At 37.8% G+C, this 20,572-nt stretch overlaps 1 protein-coding gene across 12 annotated transcripts in view; it reads right to left on the reverse strand.

The window, feature by feature from the left end:
* The window catches only part of HELZ (helicase with zinc finger), a 178,623-nt gene that overhangs the window by 20,354 nt on the left and 137,697 nt on the right, over nucleotides 1-20,572 (reverse strand). For all 12 annotated transcript variants that reach the window (XM_015120168.3, XM_015120164.3, XM_077972575.1 and 9 more), the window contains 3 exons: nucleotides 17,229-17,799; nucleotides 16,611-16,845; nucleotides 15,291-15,807 (listed from right to left, as the gene is read on the reverse strand). In XM_015120168.3, coding sequence (XP_014975654.1) covers nucleotides 15,291-15,807; nucleotides 16,611-16,845; nucleotides 17,229-17,799 — 1,323 coding nt within the window. The remainder of the gene's footprint in view (nucleotides 1-15,290; nucleotides 15,808-16,610; nucleotides 16,846-17,228; nucleotides 17,800-20,572) is intronic.

Genomic DNA, 20,572 nt, shown 5'->3' on the forward strand with positions numbered 1-20,572 from the left:
AATAATCATTTTGCCGTATCTAATGAAGCAACAGATCTAAGCAACTACCATCAACAGCTGCTAAAATCTGAAAGGTTGCTGGGAAATTTAAAAATCAATAGATCAGAATGACATCATCTGATCACTGAAACACAGTGATCAACTTAACATAGCTAAAGTGGGAAAACTGGATATTAGCTACATCTTTAAACATATAATTTAAAATGAGACATTACATAATGCCTGGTAATTTTTCATTGAAATATCATTGATATCTTTCCATGTCATTAACACTCTTATGAGATTTAATAAGCTGCATTTTTTTCTTCATTTACTTAAAACTAATCTATTTAATTTCCCCAAGATTTGAGGAAGAAATCCTTGATTATAGAACACTTAGGGTCTACTAACTTATTTCAATTTAGCTCCCCCTCAAATTATCTTCTGCTTAAAGCAATATGCTACAGTTTGCTAGATACGTACAGTTCCCTAGAGAGAAAAAACTAGGATGGTGCAAGGAGAGGACTATCACTATAAGATTAAAAATAATCCATTTATTAACAAGCCAGATAACGTGTGATGAATAAACTGTAGTTTACAACAGTAATATCTGTGGGTTCATATCTATGGGTTCATGTGATGTAATCTATTGAAAAGCACTTGATAAACTATAAAATCATTTTTTAAAAGCATGATTCTCAGTTAATGGTGGCTACTGGCCCAAGACTCCACTAAAATAATAATAAATGAATATAAAAGATATACAACAATCAAGACCATGAGACTGGTCATCAATAGAGGACACATTTCCAGAATACATGGAGACTGGATGGAGGAATGGTGTCTGTGGAAGAAGAATGAAATTACAGCTACCACCCAAGAAGGGAAACAATTCACCTAGCAGAATTCCACGGAGGCTTGCGCCTAAGAAATGCCAACTAATACAAAATGAAAGGAAGATGAAGGGATAAAATTGGGGGGTAAGTGAAAGACTATACAGGAAACAGCCGGACTCATATTATACTCCTCCCTACAACTAGTCGGACACAGCCAGCCAGGTACCTACAATACAGACAAAAAGATAAGGAGACAGACAAGCAAAAATCCAGGAAAAACGAAGTCCTCCACATGGATTCAAGCACTAAAACGTCCCCAGCAAAAGGCCTGCCAGGCAATACATCCTGTGATATACACAAAACTCCCAAGTTGCTTTTTAGTGAAAGATAATCAAGCGGCCCGGCGCGGTGGCTCATGCCTGTAATCCCAGCACTTTAGGAGGCCGAGGTGGGCGGATCAACTGAGGTCAGGAGTTTGAGACCAGCCTGGTCAACATGGTGAAACCCGATCTCTACTAAAAATACAAGAATTAGCCGGGAGTGGTGGCAGGTGACTGTAATCCCAGCTACTTAGGAGGTTGAGGCAAGAGAATTGCTTGAACCCAGGGAGCAGAGATTGCAGTGAGCCAAGATTGTGCCACTGTACTCTCGCCTGGGCAACAGAGCAAAACTCTGTCTCATAAAAAAAAAGATAATCAAGGATTACCAGACTTTTAGGGAAGCTCTCCAGCATAAAAGATGGTCCCAGATAAATAAGTTGAAAAAAGGGAGGCCCAGAAAGAAACAATAGTGATATTTTAAAAATATTTTAGAACATTGTTTTAGTTCTTATTAAAAATTGAAAACAAAACAACAAACCCTCTAATTGGTGTTCTCAGAAAAGGCACAGCACTTGGAAAACAAGATGTCACGAAAAAGGAAAAAGCTCAGAATAAAGAACTCTTGTGAGTTTAAAACCTGAGGGCTCAAATATTAAATGCAACAGAAGTGCTTGTAGATAAAATCAAGGAAATCTTCCTGAAAGTAAGAAAAAGTACAAAGGTAACAAAGTATGACAGGAAATAAAGATTTGGAGAATCCAGGAGGCCCAACATCTTATCAAAAGAAGTTTCAGAAAGTGAGACATGGAGAAAAATAATGCTAGAAAATTATCCAAAAAAGATGAATAATAACAGACAATTTCACAGTTGAAGGATATGAGTCCTTCTCTAAAGCAATGCTGTCCAAAAACAATTTCCTGTGGCGATGGGAATGTTCTGTGTCTGTACTGTTCAGTAAGGCAGCGCCTTGCCACAGGAGCTCCTGGTCAGTCAAAATGAGCCTACCAGGGCTGAAGAATTCAATTTTAAATCTTATTTCATTTCTAATCATAACCTCTCCATCAAGAATTCCTCTAGGTTCTACCTGCAAAGTAGATTCTGAATTTATTTCTTACCATTTCCACTGACACCACAAGCCACAACCACCTCTTGCCTAGGTAACTATGACGTCCTTCACTATTTATTTTATATTATTTTAAAAACTTTAAAAAAATAAATTGCATTATTTTCATATAAATTTTAAAGTAATTTTAACGTCACTTTAGCCTTATAAAATTCAATCATAATGACAGAAGCAAAAACGTATCTTAGTTTCCAAAACTCTAGTAGATTTCTAGGTTTTATTGTTTTCCTTAAAAGAAAGATACAGACCAAACTCCCGCAACATGCAATTTATCCATATAACAAACCTGTGTGCGTACTCCACTGAACCTAAGATAAAAGCTGGAAACAGCCTGCAGTTCCAGCACTTTTGGAGGCCAAGGTGGGCAGACTGCTTAAGTTCAAGAGCTCGAGACCAGCTGGGTGACATAGGGAAACCCTGTCTCCACCAAAAAATACAAAAATTAGCTGGGTGTGGTGGCATGCACCTGTAGTCCCAGCTACTTGGCAGGCTGAGGTGGGAGGATCACTTGAGCCTGGAAGGCGGAGGTTGCAGTGAGCTGAGATCATACACTGCAATGCCAGCCTGGGTGACAGAGGGAGACCCTGTCTTTAAAAAAAAAAAGAGAGAGAGAGAGAGAGAGAGAGATACAGGCATACCTTAGAAATAATGAAGGTTTGGTTCCAAACTACTGCAATAAAGCTAATACTGCAATAATGTAAGTCACGTGAATTTTCCGGTTTTCCAGTGCATGTAAAAATTATATTTATACTATACTATAATCTATTAAGTGTGCAATAGCATTGTATGTTTTAAAAAACACAACATATAAAGGCGGGCATGGTGGCACATGCCTGTAGGCCCAGTTAGTTGGGAGGCTGAAGAGGGAGGATCACTTGAGGCTTAAATGAGCTATGATCGCACCCATGAATAGCCACTGCACTCCAGCCTGTGCAACATAGTGAGACACTGTTTCTTTAGACTTTTTTTTTTAATGTATATGCCTGAATCTTAAAATAATGTATTGCTTGTGATTCTCTGGCTAAAACATTTAAGAACAAAAAATATATACTGTATTGCTAAAAAATGCTAACACTTATATGAACCTTCAGCAAGTTGTAATCTTTTTGCTGGTAGAAGGTCTTGCCTTGATGTTGACGCTGCTGACTGACCAGGGTGGTGGTTGCTGAAGGCTGGGGTGGCTGTGGCAATTTCTTAAAATAAGACAATAATAAAGTTTGCTGCATAAGTTGACTTTTCTTTTCACAAAAGATTTCCTTATAGCACACAAAGTTGTTTGATGGTATTTTACTCACAGAACTTCTTTCAAAATGGGAGTAAATCCTCTTAAATCCTGCCAGTATTTTATCAACTAAGCTTATGGAATATTCTAAATCCTTTGAAATCCTTTGTTGTCATTTCAGCAATGTTCACAGCATCTTCCCAGGAGTGGATTCCATCTCAAAAAACCATTCTTTGCTTATCCATAACAAGAAAGTCCTCACTGGGCTCAGTGGTTCACGCCTGTAATCCCAAAACTTTGGGAGGCCAAGGCGGGAGGATCACTTGAGGCCAGGAGTTCAAGTCCAGCCTGGGTAACATAGTGAGACACAAACAAACACACACCAAAAACAAAACAAAACAAACAAACAAAAAAACAAAAACAGAAAAACAAAAAAATTAGCCAGGCATGGTGGTATGTGCCTGTAGCCCCAGATACTCAGGAGGTTGAGGTAGGAGGACTACCGGGGTCCAGGAGCTCAAGGCTGCAGTGAGTCATGATTACACCACTGCACTCCAGTCTAGGTGATAAAGCAAGACCCTTCTCTTCAAAAAGAAGGGAAGAAATTCCTCATCTATCCAAGCTCGATCATAAGATTACAGCAAGTTAGTCATATCTTCAGGCTCCACTTCTAATTCTAGTTCTCATGCTATTTCCACCACATCTACAAGTTACTTCCTCCACTGACGTCTTGAACCCCTCAAAGTCATTCATGGTGATGGAATCAACTTCTTCCAAACTCCCATACATATTGATATTTTGATCTCTTCCCAAGAATCGCAACAAGAAAGCATTTTTTAGCAATACAGTATATATTTTTTGTTCTTAAATTTTTTAGCCAGAGAATCATTAATGGCATCTAGAATGGTGAATCCTTTCCAGAAGGTTTTTAATTGACTTTGCCCAGATCCATCAGAGGAATCACTATCTGTAGCAGCTATAGCCTTACAAAATGTATTTCTTAAAATAATAAGACATGAAAGTCAAAATTACTAATTGATCCATGGGCTGCAGAATAGATGTGTTAGCAGGCATGAAAAGAACATTCATGTCCTTGTACAGCTCCATCAGAGTTCTTGGGTGGTCAAATGCATTGTCAATGAGCAGTAACATTTTGAAAGGAATCTTTAAAATAAAAAAAAAAAATCCCCCCCCTCCCACGAGCAAAGCAGTAGGTCTCAACAGTGGGATTAAAACATTGGTAAGCCATGCTGTAAAATGGATATGCTGTCATCCAGGCTTTATTGTTCCATTTATAGAGCACAGGCAGCGTAGATTCAGCATCATTCTTCAAAGCCTTAGGATTTTTAGAATGGTAAACTGGTACTGGTTTCAACTTAAAGTCACCAGCTGCATTAGTTCCTAACAAGAGAGTCAGCCTGTTCCTTGAAGCTTTGAAGCCAGGTATTGACTTCTTCCTCTTTCCCTAAGAAAGTCCTAGATGGCATCTTCTTCCAATAAAAGGCTGTTTTGTCTACACAGAAAATCTGTTGTTTGGTATAGCCATCTTCATCAATGATCTTAGCTAGATCTTCTGGGTAACTTGCTGCAACTTCTATATTAGCACTTGCTGTTTCATCTTGCACTTTTATGTTATGGGGATGGCTTCTTTCCTTAAACTTCATGAACCAACCTCTGCTAGCTTCCAACTTGTCTTCTCCAGCTTCTTCATTTATCTCGGCCTTCACAGAATTGAAGAGTGAGGAGGGCCTTGCTCTGGATTAGGCTTTGCTTAAGGGAATGTTCTGGCTGGTTTGATCTTCTAACCAGACCACTCAAACTTTCTCCACATCAGCCATAAGGCTATTTCATTACATTCTTATCATCCATATATTCACTAAAGTAGCACTTTTAATTTCCTTCAAGAACTTTTCCTTTGCATTCCCACCTTGGCTAACTGTGATAAGAGGCCTAGCTTTTGGTCAATCTTAGATTTTGACATGCCATTCTCACTAAGCTTAACAATTTCTAGTTTTTGATTTCAAGTGAGAGACACGCAACTTGTCCTTTTACTTAAATAGAGGTCGTGGTAGGGTTGTTAACTGGCCTGATTTCTATACTGTTGTGTCTCAGGGAATAGGGAGGCCCAAGAAGACTGAGTGATGGGGAACAGCAAGTCGATGGAGCAGTCAGAATACACATAACACTGATTGCCCAAAAACAATTACAATAGTAACATCAAAGATCACTGATCACAACAGAAAAAGAAATAATGAAAAAGTTTAAAATACTGTGAGAATTGTCAAAATGTGATACAGAGGCACAAAGTGAGCACATGCTGTCGGGAAAATGGCGCTTCTAGACTCGCTCAACATGGGGTTACCATCAACCTTCAGTTTATAAAAAATATAGTACCTGTGAAATGCAATAAAGCAAAGTACAATAAAACAAGGTATGCCCATATACTGAAATAAATGTGACTTTGCAACACAGTGCACCAAAATCAATTTGGGTCTAAAAGAAAAAAAAAGCCATTTGAAGCATCTCAGAGGCAAGGGCACTTAGAATTTACAAATAGTATTTTCCTACTAAGCAATACTATTTTCCTATACATCCATACACAAGGTCATAGAAGGGATACTAGAATGAATACAATATTACATCTCAGAGAAAAATGTCAGATTCACTGCTGTGACGTTTGGAGCTACCTTGAATCTATCTGACTCTTGTTTACTCTTCTTGAATATGAAACAGTGAAGTTAACAATTAGAGAGCACAACAGCTCTTACAATGAGCAAATGTCGGGGTGGATAGGAAATAAAATAGTTTGCAGTAAAAGTTTACTCTTTGACCCATAACTATTTGCATTTTCTCTGAAGATTCGTAATTACTACAACTAAATAAATTTTACACCTTTTGGAAAAAATGTAATGCTGGAAAGTGTGTTTATTCTTACAGAATGTGGAGAAATTAAGTACATTTCTGATATTTGAAATCTCTAAATTAATCATTTGAGCAGTCAAACATTTAGCAGCTACAACTGGATAGATTTCAAGAAATCAAGAATTCTAAAATGAACTAGCTCCCTTTCTCCCCACCACCCAGAAAAAAGAAAAGGCAAATTTTACACAACTGAAGATTGAATTCTTCACAAGAACATAATCTTGCTTTTCCCCACATCTAGTTCTGTGTGATTGCAATCATTTCTCATTTTCTAAGAATAAACCTTACTCATGGAACAGAGCTCTGAAGAGCAGTGTGATGCTTCAGAAACTGCATGGGACTGTCAGGAGTCTCCACTCCCTTGGGTTAATAACTGCTTAAGTTACAAGTCCTATAATATCTTTGTGCCTCAGTTTCCTTTTAAAAGGGGGGAGTTAAATGATCTTTAAGGCCTGACTAGTTCCAAAGTTACAAGATTTGAAGTCTTTGATAAATCAAAGTCTTTTTCAATGAGAATATATTTTAACTTTTAATTTAAAATGTCCAAACAAAGCCAGGCGCGGTGGCTCATACCTGTAATCCCAGTCCTTTGGGAGGCCAAGGTGGGCAGATCACCTCAGGTCAGGAGTTCGAGACCAGCCTGGCCAACGTGGTGAAATCCCATCTCTACTAAAAAAAAATAGAAAAATTACCTGGGCGTGGTGGTGGGTGCCTGTAATCCCAGCTACTTGGGAGGCTGACACAGGAGAATTGCTTGAACCTGGGAGACAGAGGTTGCTGTGAGCTGAGACTACACCACTGCACTCTAGCCTGGGTGACAGAGTGAGACTCCATCTCAAAAAATAAAAATAAAAATGTACAAATATCTATCATCTTTAACAACCATCAACAATTTGATAGACTCACTAAAATATTCCAAGTGTGATGACAAATCCAAGCCTATTTATGTGATTTAAATTCAGAAAACTACAGGACATGCTAACTGACTGCAATGAAACGCATTCTGGGCAACAAGTTAAAAATGTCCTCTTTTTTCCTCTGCCAGAGGGTACTTCCTATACAGTAAGTTGAAAGACAAAGGCCCCCACACCAAAATTTTAGAAAAACATCTGTAGCCTGCAAAAGAAAAATATTTCTGACAGAGAAATCCCTTTACATCTCCATCAACACTGTAGTTTTGTGGGCCCTTAGGCTGTTTAAACATACTTTCCTTCCTTTCTTTTCTCATTTCTTATTCATTCTTATTTCTATTCTTATCTCCTATTTTCTTTCCTTTTTTCTTGACTTTGTTTCCTATTGCTTTCACCCAGTTCTGTTTCAGGAGGTGAGTATTCCTTCTACGTACATCTCCAGCCAATCAGATTGTTCCTTTATTTTCAGACGGCAACCCTACCAATGACTGATGCTCAGGTTTAATTTTAGAGTCCTCAGGTCTTAAATAATTTCATTAATATTGTTTAAAGGCCCATTTACCCTGCCAGAGAGATTCTTAAAGAGATTCTGGGTTCAGTATCAACTCCATATATGATTGTGTGTTTATAAATATGCTTCATGTTTTACTGTGAAATCGTTATGGTACTACACATATAATAACAATTTTCAAATTCTGCTAATATTTCTTTCCAAATATTAAAATGTAATGCTAACATTTCAAAAGCCATTTAATACATGAAATCTAAGAAAGAAGGAAAAAACTAAACTACAAAACTCATGTATAAATTTTTACTGTTAAAGATAGTTTTAGTTTAAGTAAAAACTCCTAATTTGCTTACCATTGTCTTATAAGACACACCTCTAATATATGACGTTACCAAGCCATTTCACCTGTGTGTATATAAATAGATAACTGGGGAAAGGTCAGCAACTTAATTAATAAGGGCTCTATTTATAATTATGCTATCAAAGCTAATCACCAAGTAAGAGCTAAATACACTAGTGGAAATTCTAAGTCTCATTAACGACGGTGCCAGAAATTTTAATTAAAATAGAACATCTCATTTAAATGATTAGCTTTGATAATTTAAGCATGAATAGAGGCCTAATTTATTAATTTGCTGATCACTGTTAGATGGTTTATTAGATATCATACATTAATGATCTCTCTGAGAAGCTAGGTCAGAGAAGACAGCAATATTTCTACCTGGTTATACAACACAAGTCATAAGTTATCACCATCTATTTCTAAGGTGACAATACGCAATAATCAACCAAGATTATAATCTTCAAGATACATCTGAACAATACCTTCCTCTATAAAAGAGAACTTGGGGGAGTCACGATGATTAGACAACAGTATATTGAAACTAAAATTATCAACTAACTTCAAATCTAGAGTTGTTTGAAAGAAAAAATGAAAATGGCTCAAAGCGTCTTTGCTGAAAAACCAACACACAGAACAAGAAATAGTTCAAAGCAGACACATCATCGAAACATGTCATCTCTAAGATGATGTAAGTAAATGTCAATTTACTGAAAGCTGATCAAAATAAGTGACCTACTAGCATTCCATTTTTATCAGAAAGCCATTACAATATCACCACCACAACACAAAAATGAGCTATTTCACAAGCCAACTCTGAGACTTTTACAAAGACACTTTCAAAAAGGATTTTCTATTTATTCCTTATGAGCACTTTTAATCAAACTACTCCATAGTGAAGCATATCTTAAATGGCAAAAGCTTTCCTTTGCACCAGTATCAGCACTGCTACATAATCGTTTTGAGAATTTGTCCCTGAAGATAAAATGACTGAAAAGTATAATGGAAAAAAAAGGTCCCATTAATAACAAAAACAAAACAAAACAAACCATTCTAAGATTATTGGAAATACTCAAGATTTAAATGAAGATCCTACAGATTTTGAAGAGGAACATTCAAAAAATAAGAAAGAGAGAGAAAGAAGAGAGAGGCCAGGCGCGGTGGCTCACACCTGTAATCCCAACACTCTGGGAGGCCGAGGCAGGCAGATCATGAGGTCAGGAGATCGAGACCATCCTGGTTAACATGGCGAAACCCCGTCTCTACTAAAAATACAAAAAAATTAGCCAGGCGTGGTGGTGGGCGCCTGTAGTCCCAGATACTCGGGAGGCTGAGGCAGGAGAATGGTGTGAACCCAGGAGGCGGAGCTTGCAGTGAGCCCAGATAGCAGCACCACTACACTGCAGTCTGGGTGACAGAGCGAGACTGTCTCCAAAAACAACAACAACAACAAAAAGAAGACAGATAAAGGGAGGGAGGAAAGAAGGAAATAAATTAAATGAGAAGTTTAAAGTATTTGTAAAGATAAAATTTCCCTCAATTTAAGCTACAGGTTTAATGTCATTCAAATAAAAAGCCAAGAAAGGTGTGTAGAGGTGGGACAGAGGAGGAAGAAAGAGTTCATGAAGTTATTCTTAATTTTTTTTAGTAGAAAAACCACAGAATGACCCTCCTCCCCCATCCACCCCATGCCCCACATATAGCAACTGGAAGAGAAAAAGTAATAAGAGAAACTTTACACTACTGGGTTAGAACACCACAAAATCTCAAAAATTAAAACAGTAAAATTCTAGTACAGAAACTTATAGATGAAGAAATACACAAAGTCCAGAAATAGATCACAATATGTAATGAAGAAATGCATCTTACTCAGAGGTTAGATTATTAAATTATCATGCAAAGTGAAAAATCCCACACAGATAAAAATTACCTTTGAAAAACCCTTAATCATGCCAAAATTACTAAAAACTGAACTACTGGAAGCTCAGAGGTCAAGAATTAACTTCTGTTGTTTCTCTCTGCATTTCATTTTTCACTACCCCCACCCCTTGGAGCAAGTATGATACAGTGCTATTGCAAAGAATTTGGAAAGCGACATCTATTTAGTGAGAATGTAATAATTTCAAAAAGACAGGAAGACAACTGGCTAAACGTCTGGAGAAAATGTAAACCCTAATTCCAAGCTTACACTGGCATTTAAGATCAAATTGGAGCAATTTATTAATCTACTGGCAATCAGGGATGGTCTACTGCCTGGCTCAGGAGGAGATGGCATTTTGCCCTTTGTTGTCCTCCTCATCCCATCATATCTGTAAGGACCGGAAGTGGGAAAGGATGCAGGCAGTACTGCCAGACCACAGTGTCCAGCCTTAGCCAAGTAGCCAAGGACTATGGCTTTTGCTGCATTTGAGGTGGGGAAAGAAAACCCATGGAGTTAAGCCTTAATTATCTACACGAGAATAGTCTAAAAATTGAAAGTAGCAAAAAATGTTACAGAATGGGACCAAGATCCCAATCAGTGATGATATAGGTGGGCACAGCAATTGCAGGAACGGCAGAGATAAATTGTTTCAAGTTTCCCCAACAAATAATCTCCCTCCATTACTGGATCATACATTCACATCTATAAATGCTAGGAAAGGCTAAACGTTATAGTAGGTATCTTTGTATAGTGAAATTATAAATAATTTCTCTAACTTCTACATTTTCTGTGCTGGCCATGTATTTCATTTGTCACAAGAAAATCAAAATTACTATAAAGAGAAAAAACAAGTGAAACATAATGTAACCAACCATCTCCATTTAAGTGAACTGTTAACTAACATCCAGATATCATCCCACAAGATTAATCTACTAAGTTTTCTGGGAATAAAAGAATCCATAGTGGGAGGGAAAAGACTTTTTTCTCTGTTGTTAACGTTAAAGAAATTATTTTAAAAGGTTGGAAATAAACAGCAAGCACATCAATCATTCACTTTGTGAGATGATTCATGCAAAAGCATTTTGAACAAACCAAAGTTACCCTAATACACCGAAAATGTGAAAATCTGCAATGTGCTAAAAACAATTATCTTTGTCAAATAAATTTTTCAGTGTTGTAAGTGAATCACTCATTTGTGAATCTCATGCATCAAAATAAAACTAACCAAATATTTTTGCAAAAGTAAATTTCACTCTAAGAACCCACTGACAAGGAAAGGTGCTTATTCACACACACACACAGAGACAACAGAAATATCAAACATTAAGCGCACCAAGGTACAAAAAACTTAAATTCCAAAATTAAGGCCCATTTAAAAAGATCAATGACTAAAGTAGATTATTCAATATGAAGTATTATTTAGTAAAGTACAAAACTTCATAAAACCTATAAAAACTTTGGCGCACAGTTCCCCCTCATATTATGAACTCGTTTGGCAGGTTAAATAAAAACATCATAAGTGATATCAGCGAGAACAGCAGAGTGAGGAACTCCAAAGTCCAGTCCTCCATAAAAACAGAAAAAAATTGGCAAAAGCTGTAATAATCCATTTTTTAGGTACCTAGAAACCTAAGTAGAAGCTTGCAGCAACCAGAAAAACAATCAAGAATTAAGCAAGAAGAAGAAATAAAAGGCATCCAGATTGGAAAGGAAGAATGAAACTATTTTTACTTGTAGATGACATTATCTTCCATATTAAAAAAACCTAAGATATCTACAAAAAAATCTATTACTTAATAGAGTTCAGCAAGATTGCAGACACACTATCAATATACCATCGTGTTTTTAAACACTAATAATGAACAATCCAAAAATGAAATTAAGAAAACAATTCCACTTATGATAGCATGAAAAAGAATAAAATGCTTAGGAATAAATTTAACAAAGGAAGTGCAAGACTTATACTTGGAAAATTATAAAATACTGTCAAAAGAAATTTTAAGAGACCTGAACAAACAGAAAGATGTCCCATGTTCAGGTACTCGAAGACTTAATATTGTTAAGGTGGCAATACTCCCCAAATTAATCTACAGATTTAAAGCAATTCTTTCTTTAAATGTCAGCTGGCTTTTTTTCTGCAGAAATTGGCAAGCTGATCCTAAACTTCCCATGAAAAAATTCAAGGAACCCAGAATAAACAAAACAATCTTCCAAAAGAACAAAATATAAGGACTCATACTTCCAATTCCAAAACTTACTACAATACTACAGTGTACAATACAGTGTGGTACTGGCAGAAAGACACACAGATAAATGGAATACAATGGAGAATCCAGAAATAAACCCGGCATCTACAGTCAACTGATTTTTGACAATGTTGCCAAGACTATTCAATGCGGGAAAGAAGAGTCTTTTCAAAAACAATGCTGAGAAAACTGGCCACATGCAAAAGACTGAATTTGATACCCACCTCACACAATATACAAAAATTAACTCAAAATGGACCAAAGAACTAAGAACCAAGTGTAAGAGGTAAAACTATAAAACTATAAAAAGGAAATGTAAAAGTTAATCTTTGCGATCTTGGATTAGGCCAGGGTTTCTTGGATATGACACCAAAAGCATAAGCAGCCAAAGAAAAAACTGATAAATTGTAGTTTAGCATCAAAGGACACTATCAAGAAAGTGAAAAGACAACCCACAGAGTGAGAGAAATAATTGCAAATCATATATCAGATTAAGAGTCTGTACCAGAATATATATTTTAAAAACTCTTATATGAATAGACATTTCTCCCCCAAAAAGATACAAATGACCAAGAAGCACATGCAAAGATATCAACATCATCAGTAATTACGGAAATGCAAATCAAAACTACAACGAGGGCTGGGTGCGGTGGCTCATGCCTGCAATCCCAGCACTTTGGGAGGCTGAGGATGGATCACCCGAGGTCAGGAGTTTGAGACCAGCCTGGCCAATATCGTGAAACTCCGTCTCTACTAAAAATTTAAAAAAAATAAAATTAAAAAAAATTAGCTGGGTGTGGTGGTGGGCGCCAGTAGTCCCAGCTACTCAGGAGGCTGAAGCAAGAGAATTGCTTGAACCTAGAAGGCGGAGGTTGCAGTGAGCCAAGATCGTGCCACTGCGTTCAGTCTGGGTGAAAGAGTAAGACTCCGTGTCAAAAAACAAACAAACAAACAAAAACACTACAATGAGATCCTACTACACACCCATTAGGATGGTTATAATTTTTTTACAAAGCGAGTATATAAATTGGAATCCTCATACATAGCTGTGGGAATATAAATGTACAGAGAACACAGTTTGCAGTTCCTCAAAAGGTTAAACATAGACTTACTACATCACCCAAGAACTCCACTCCTAGGTTACAGTGTGGATGCACTTCAAAAGCCAGATATAAAAGGCCACATAATGTATGATTCAATTTTTATGAAATGTCTCCATAGACACAGAAAGTAGACTGGGGATTACTAGACACTGAGAGTGGGGAAATCGGGGTGTAACTGCTTAACAGTTATGGGGTTTCTTTTATGGGTGATGAAATGTCCTAGAATTAGACAGTAGTGATGACTGTATAACATTGTGAATATACTAAAATCCACCAATTGTACAATCTAAAATGGCAAAAATGGTGTATTTCATGTGAATTTTATTATAAATAGCTAAAACACCACTTAACTGAAAATTACATTACTGCTCAGTTGTAAAACTACTGTTCATTATAATCTGAAAGACTGTCAGATGTGTACCAAATTTTTGTAAAGTATGGTTCCAAAATTCTAGATCCTGACAATACATATATGTAGATAGATACCAATTCATCTTTATTATGCTTCTAATTTACTTTAAGAGCCTAAAATCGCAGTAAGTTGTTTTAATGACAGCTATGCAGAATGAACCAATCAATGAATACTGGGACAATTTGAAGAGACTGCCTCTAAATCCCTACAAATAAGACATACAGTTTTCCCTATGAATCTTGACTTTTAATTAGCATCTATAGCAGACAACTTGTAAAATGTGAATCGATTATTTTTAATGGCCTTTAGATATCATTCTGAAACTGCCAAAATGAAGCTAATATCAAAAAAGTATTTTTCATATATAAAAATTAGAAATGTTTATCCCGATTTATGTCTCTGTCTGATATGACTACAACCAGCTTTACACATTCTTATCTTTAATCACGGCAAATTTAATGGGATCAGCTAGACATTTTTATAGCCTACACCACACGGTACTGCTTTGGAAGTTTTATAACCTGGAATTACTACGTTTTTCATAGCAATAAAAGTCCATGAAGATGCTCTTTAGAAATATCTAACTATTTTATTTTATTTTATTTTATTTTGAGACAGAGTCTCGTTCTGTCGCCCAGGCTGGCGTGCAGTGGCACATCTTGGCTCACTGCAAGCTCCGCCTCCCAGGTTCACGCCATTCTCCTGCCTCAGCCTCCCGAGTAGCTGGGACTACAGGCGCCTGCCACCTCGCCCGGCTAATTTTTCCTATTTTTAGTAGAGACGGGGTTTCACTGTGTTAGCCAGGATGGTCTCGATCTCCTGACCTCGTGATCCACCCACCCCGGCCTCCCAAAGTGCTGGGATTACAGGCCTGAGCCACTGTGCCCAGCAGAAATATCTAAGTATTTTAAGATAAAATTCAGTTTACCTTAAAATGCTTAGTTTAGCAGAGTCAATTTTATGTTAAAAATCCGCAAATTCTGATATTTGGGAATCAGAGTACCTCAGTCTAACAAAGCACCAGGCTGAGTGGCAGGAGAAGGAGCACAGAACTTGGAGCTGGCACTGGCTGAAAAGCCAGCATCTTTGGAAAGCTCTCGTTAACAAATGTATAATTAACACATGTAACTTAAAGCAAAAAGATGAATCACTAAAAGCCATTTCCTCAGATTAAAAAAAGACAAAGCTCCTTGAATAGAGTCCTCAGATATTCAGTATTTTCTGTAAACAGTAATAAAAGACTTTTAAGGGGCTTCATGTTTCAACAGTAGTGTCCATTTTACAAAATCTGAAATACAATAGGATTAAAATAATTCCCAAGAAAGGATTATCTTTAATACACTATTACATTCAATAAGATCTGTGCCTTCCTATCATCAATCAATAAATACTGATATTTTTCACACACAATCAACTAATAACAAAAGGAAAATAAGAAGACATTTACCTCTTCTAAGCTAGGGAGCGAAGAAGAAGATACTGTTCGAGATGACAATGGGTGAAATGGCTCTTGACCAATAGCATGTTGATGATTCTGTATTTGTACAAAAGGGTTCTGCGGTGGCCTGTGAGGCAATGGAGGTAGGCCATAGGGAAAACCTGGCCCCATTAGGTGATTCTGTTGCAAGTTAGCAAAAGTCCATGCTCCATCAGGTGCCAGGTATTTCAAGGGAGGAGGGGCAAGGTGTTCAGATGGCAATGAGAAAGGTGAGCTGAATATCTGGGGTGGGAGGCGCTGCGGAAATGCTGGGTTGCTGGCTACTTCAATGTCTCTGCTGTTATCATTAAAGTTAGAAAAGTGGCTACTGTGGTCTGTACTGGATGGGGGAGATGGGACTGCTGGTGGGCTTCTAGTCTGTACTTGTCTATATTGCAAAAGTCTTGATTGAGGTGGTGGCATTTCAGCTAGTTCCCGTGTTTCACTTTGATCACGATGAGACAGTTCTCTGATTAAGTCTTGAAACCTACAAGAAAACAATAAAATATGAGGAGAAAACAAAAGGCTCCATCACATTAAGGAAAGCTTAGTCAACTATACATGTATTTTCAACGAACAAAATCATAGTACTAATAACTAGAACTGGCATTAATTCATCTCAGATATAAGCATTAGCACTCAATAGATGCTGAGATGAAGACATTAAATATGCTCAATTACCTGATTTCTTTCTGTTCCCACTGTATTAAAAACATATCCTTGTCTCTATATGTCTTTGACAACTGGAAGTTATAAAAGGTCACCATGATGGTGGACCTTGTTCAGAAGGGATTAGGAAACACGTCAGAGCATTCATGTGACACTGGCCATAAAAACAACCTTACAGTTAGGACCACTCACTCACATGTAGCTGGAATTATAGGAATGTAGAATTCTGTGCCACCAGAAAAATAATTAATGATATAATTTTTAGCTTTTAACCATGAATTTACTCCTGTCTTTATTCATTCTTTGCAAGTATTACTACTAAATAAAAAAACCTGCTCACAGCGATGGTGTTTCTCCTGCAGAAAAGACCACAAAGCAAGGGAACAAGTTAATTTCCAACCCAGAGTAGATCATCCATGCCTAAATTTGTACAAGAGTTACTTCTAAATGAGTTTTCTGTATTTTAGAGCCAATCAAGAGGACTGTGTAGCATGTGCTTAGAAGGCCAGCATCCAATTTCTCTGAGGCAATATTCCAGCTTGAAGCTAAAAGGACTACAGTCAAAAAAGAGAACAGTGAGGGGGTCGCATTCCAGAGGCTATTTTCAGTCGGCTGGAATACCTTGAGTATGTGGTCTCCACTTCATCTTCGGCACTGCTGGTGAGCTTCCAGTCTGCCCGCACTGGCGGCTGATGTAATCCCAGGGGCGGCTGAGGAAGATGCTGGAGGTGAGGATGGTGATGGTGTGGGTATGGAACGCTGCCCTGACTGAGAAAGGCATGATGCTCACTCCATTGCTGGAACCGTGCCTGCTGCTGTCTTAATGTTTCCAGAGCGACGCTCCCATGTATACGATCTGCAAAAATATTTGTGAAAACTTTTTTTATGAATTTGGGGTTTCAAGTTCATTATTTAAAGTTTTTACTAACATATTTTCTCCACAAAGACAAAGAAAGAGCTACAAATTTGGTTTTAGTAAGAAGTAAATGTTTTCTATATTTGCCAGAAATCAGTTATGGTGATGATGACGACTTACATAATGATGATCCTGACATCCACTGGATACTATCATACAGCATTTAGAACTAATTTCTGATTATCACACTAAACGGGGGGTTTTTGCTAGCATTATTTGAAGAAATGATTCAATCTGAACCCAAAATGATACTGTACATACAGTCCATGTCATTTTAAGTAACTAATCTCTGAATTTTCACATCTGGCGATAATAGAACTTACCTAAAGCCTCCCCTATAGGTAATCCTGGGGGGTTCTCATCAATGAAGCTATTCAGATGCGAAGGAAGAATGGGGCCGGGTTGTGTAATGGCTCTCAGAGGACTGTGGCCTTCTTGCAGCATGGGAGGGGGCTGCTGCTCCGAAATCACAGCCTCTGCAGGAGGAGACTGTGGCCGATGAGCAACTGCATTATTAAAAAAAGCATTGTTGGGTCCTGCCTGATATGCAGGAGAAAGCTGAGGAGGTGGCTGCTGAGGCTGCTGATTCAACTGACTTTGCTGCTGGACTACCTGATTTGGCTGAGGTGGCATCTGATTTGCTTGTTCAGGCAAATTATTCTGCTGCTGATTTAACAAGGTGTGCTGCTGTGGAATTGGAAAGGGTGGTCTTGGTAGCTGGGGAAGGGGATGAAAATGGCGATTAGGGATTGCATACTGTGCGTGGGGAGCAGGAAGGGGAAGATTTATGTGTCTTGGGTTGAGATTATCTTTGCGAGGAAATTTGGTACTGGGATAAACAACACTAGGACGTGATTCAGGACTTCTGTTCTGTGGATTTGATTCCAAATCAACCTAGAAAAAAATAAGAAGCCTTTTTTAACTGCAGAAGATTCGAATTCAGTTGCTCTCCACCTTTTCCCAACCCTAACACATCTAAAGGATATGATACATTGATATCTTCCAGCAGGAGAGCTGAGTGCTCAATTATTTACTTCCTCACAATTAAATAAAGGAAAATTTTTTTAAATTTAAAAAGATGACACAGAAAAAAACAGCATATTAAATGTGAGTCATAAGAAAACATACTGCCATTTTATTAGCATATCTACTTTAATTCCTTTCAGGGCATTATTTTTAATTTCACACTTTCTTCCTTAGAAAGATGGTCATTTATTTCATTCTGATATAAATCATTAAAATGTGTTTTCCTTCTGATTTTATGGTGGTTTTTTTTTTTTTTTTTTTTTTTTTTTCTTGGAGACAGAGTCTCATTCTGTCTCCCAGGCTGGAGTGCAGTGGCACCATCGTGGCTCACTGCAATCTCTGCCTCCTGGATTCAAGCAATTCTCCTGCCTCAGCCTCCCAAGTAGCTGGGATTACAGGCATGCGCCACTACACCCAACTAATTTTTGTATTTTTAGTAGAGATGGAGTTTCACCACGTTGGCCAGACCTGGTCTCAAGCTCCTGACCTCAGGTGATCTGCCTGCCTCGGCCTCCCAAAGTGCTAGGATTACAAGCGTGAGCCACTGCGCCCAGACTGATTTTATTGTTTTTATACATCTATTTCCTTAAAAATATCTATGTTAATAAAAAGGTGCATCTCAATTTAAACAACTTTGAAATGAACAAACAAGTACTATACCACTTTTGTATATAACTAGTTTGGTTGTCAATTTTTCCATTACATATTGACATTCTTTCTTTAACATTTATTGTGGCCAACCAATACACTGTGCCTGGTGTTGGAAATTAAATAGGCAATAACAAGACAGCCTACCCATCAACAGCCTAGTGCAGGGGTCTATATACCATGCCCCCACTCCAATGCCATTTCCAGCTCACCAGATTTTGTAAATAAGGTTTTCTTGGAACACAGCTACATTCATTTATTTACATATTGTCTGTAGCTGCTTGTGCACTGTAACGATAGAGCACAGCAGCTGCAACAGAGACCATGTGGTCCCCAAGGCTAAGATTTACTGTCTGGCTTTTTACAGAAGAAGGTTGCTGACCCCTGGCCTACAGTCCAGTAGAAGATAACAATATGTAAACATATCACTAGAGGTACTATAAGAGGATGCAACTGTAGTGCCTGAGAAAATTAAGGAAGGTTTCACAGAGGTCAAGACATTTGAGTTGAATCTTATAAAAAGAGGTGGAATATTCCGAGGAGGGAAGGACATTCCAGGTAAAGGTAACAGTTTATGCAAAGGCTGAAGAAAGGAAAAGTCTGGCAGATTTGGAGAGCATGGGAAGTTTTGTGTACGCGGAGCTATAACTTCACTTGTTTATATATTAGTTTTCCCTTTTTAACATCAGAGGAAACTACAAGAGCCCAATCACACGAGACCCTGAATTATTCAATTCTGAGTAACTGTTTTTAATGCCATAAACTGTGGTAACTACAAAAGGTTTTTAAGCTGGGGAGTGTTGTCATCCTTCTGAAATGTAAGTTTGATCATAAGTGATGATAATGTGAAAAATAAAATATAAGATGGAAAGCGACAATTTTCTTTTTCCAGCTCTCTCAAAACACTCCATGCATTGCTTGGAGTGTAAATAAATTTGGCACGTCAATCTCCTTATAAGTTTCACTGATGAGCTAGTGACTGAGGATTGCACAGCGCTTGCCTCACCCAAGGCTCTTAAATTAGACACAGAACTGACCACTACCAAAAAACAGAACAAGTAGCTTGTTTTTGAACTGCAGTTGGGGTACATTTGGTGACCAACCTGTTGCAACAAATGCTCGCGATGCAAATTGTGTGCCAATTGCATCCTCATCTGTAATCATCTAGCTCAAATGGATTGCCATTAAATTTGGCCAATTTTAGGCTCTTAAAATTACTTAGTATATACAAATTATCTAGAAAAAGAAGTGAGAAGCATGACAATTCTATCTCGGTCTTCCCAAGTATGCAATGCCTGCTCTTCAGATGTCTCAGAACCTCATTAAGGTTCTTCATAAACAAACATTTTCCTCCATAAATCTCCATCCTTTCAACGACTAAAATTATATTCACCTGGGATATACTTTTTTTCCAGAAGATATTGTTGATATGCATACTCTGGTCACATGAGGGAGGTCATAATCAGATGTTAAGGTTGTTTATGAATAAGCTGCTATCTTAATTGTCTCTATCACTTCTGACCTTGACATAGAAAGGAAGCTAGGTCTGTGTCTCAGGACTGTGCTACTCTATAATACTACAATCGGCTCCCTAAGGAAGGTAGAGGACGGTAAGGGCTGAATAAGCCTGCATCTGCTACTATCAGAATCAGATTCTCCTCTATCATTTTCCTCTTAATACTGAGGAGGCACTGAGTCGAAAGAGCCAGGACTAGTTCTTTTATTTTTCCTGGGCCTCAAGACAAAGCATCAGGGTGGGAGAGAAAATGAAACATGTTTTCAGGTTGCCTAGTTCTCTAACAGAGAGAATTCTAACAGAAATTTTAAAATGAGGACATGAGAGACACTTAGCTATCTTGGCTTCAGTTGTTCTGAGAGCATCTAAGACTCGTGTGATTGGTTTCGTCCCAAAGTTGCCTCTGACTATATGTGCTGCTGGTGCAGGTGCACCAGCTTGACATGCCACTCATTCTCTCTCTGCACCACTTCCCAA

The sequence above is a fragment of the Macaca mulatta genome, chromosome 16, assembly GCF_049350105.2.
Source record: "Macaca mulatta isolate MMU2019108-1 chromosome 16, T2T-MMU8v2.0, whole genome shotgun sequence".
NCBI classification, from domain to species: Eukaryota; Metazoa; Chordata; class Mammalia; order Primates; family Cercopithecidae; genus Macaca; species Macaca mulatta.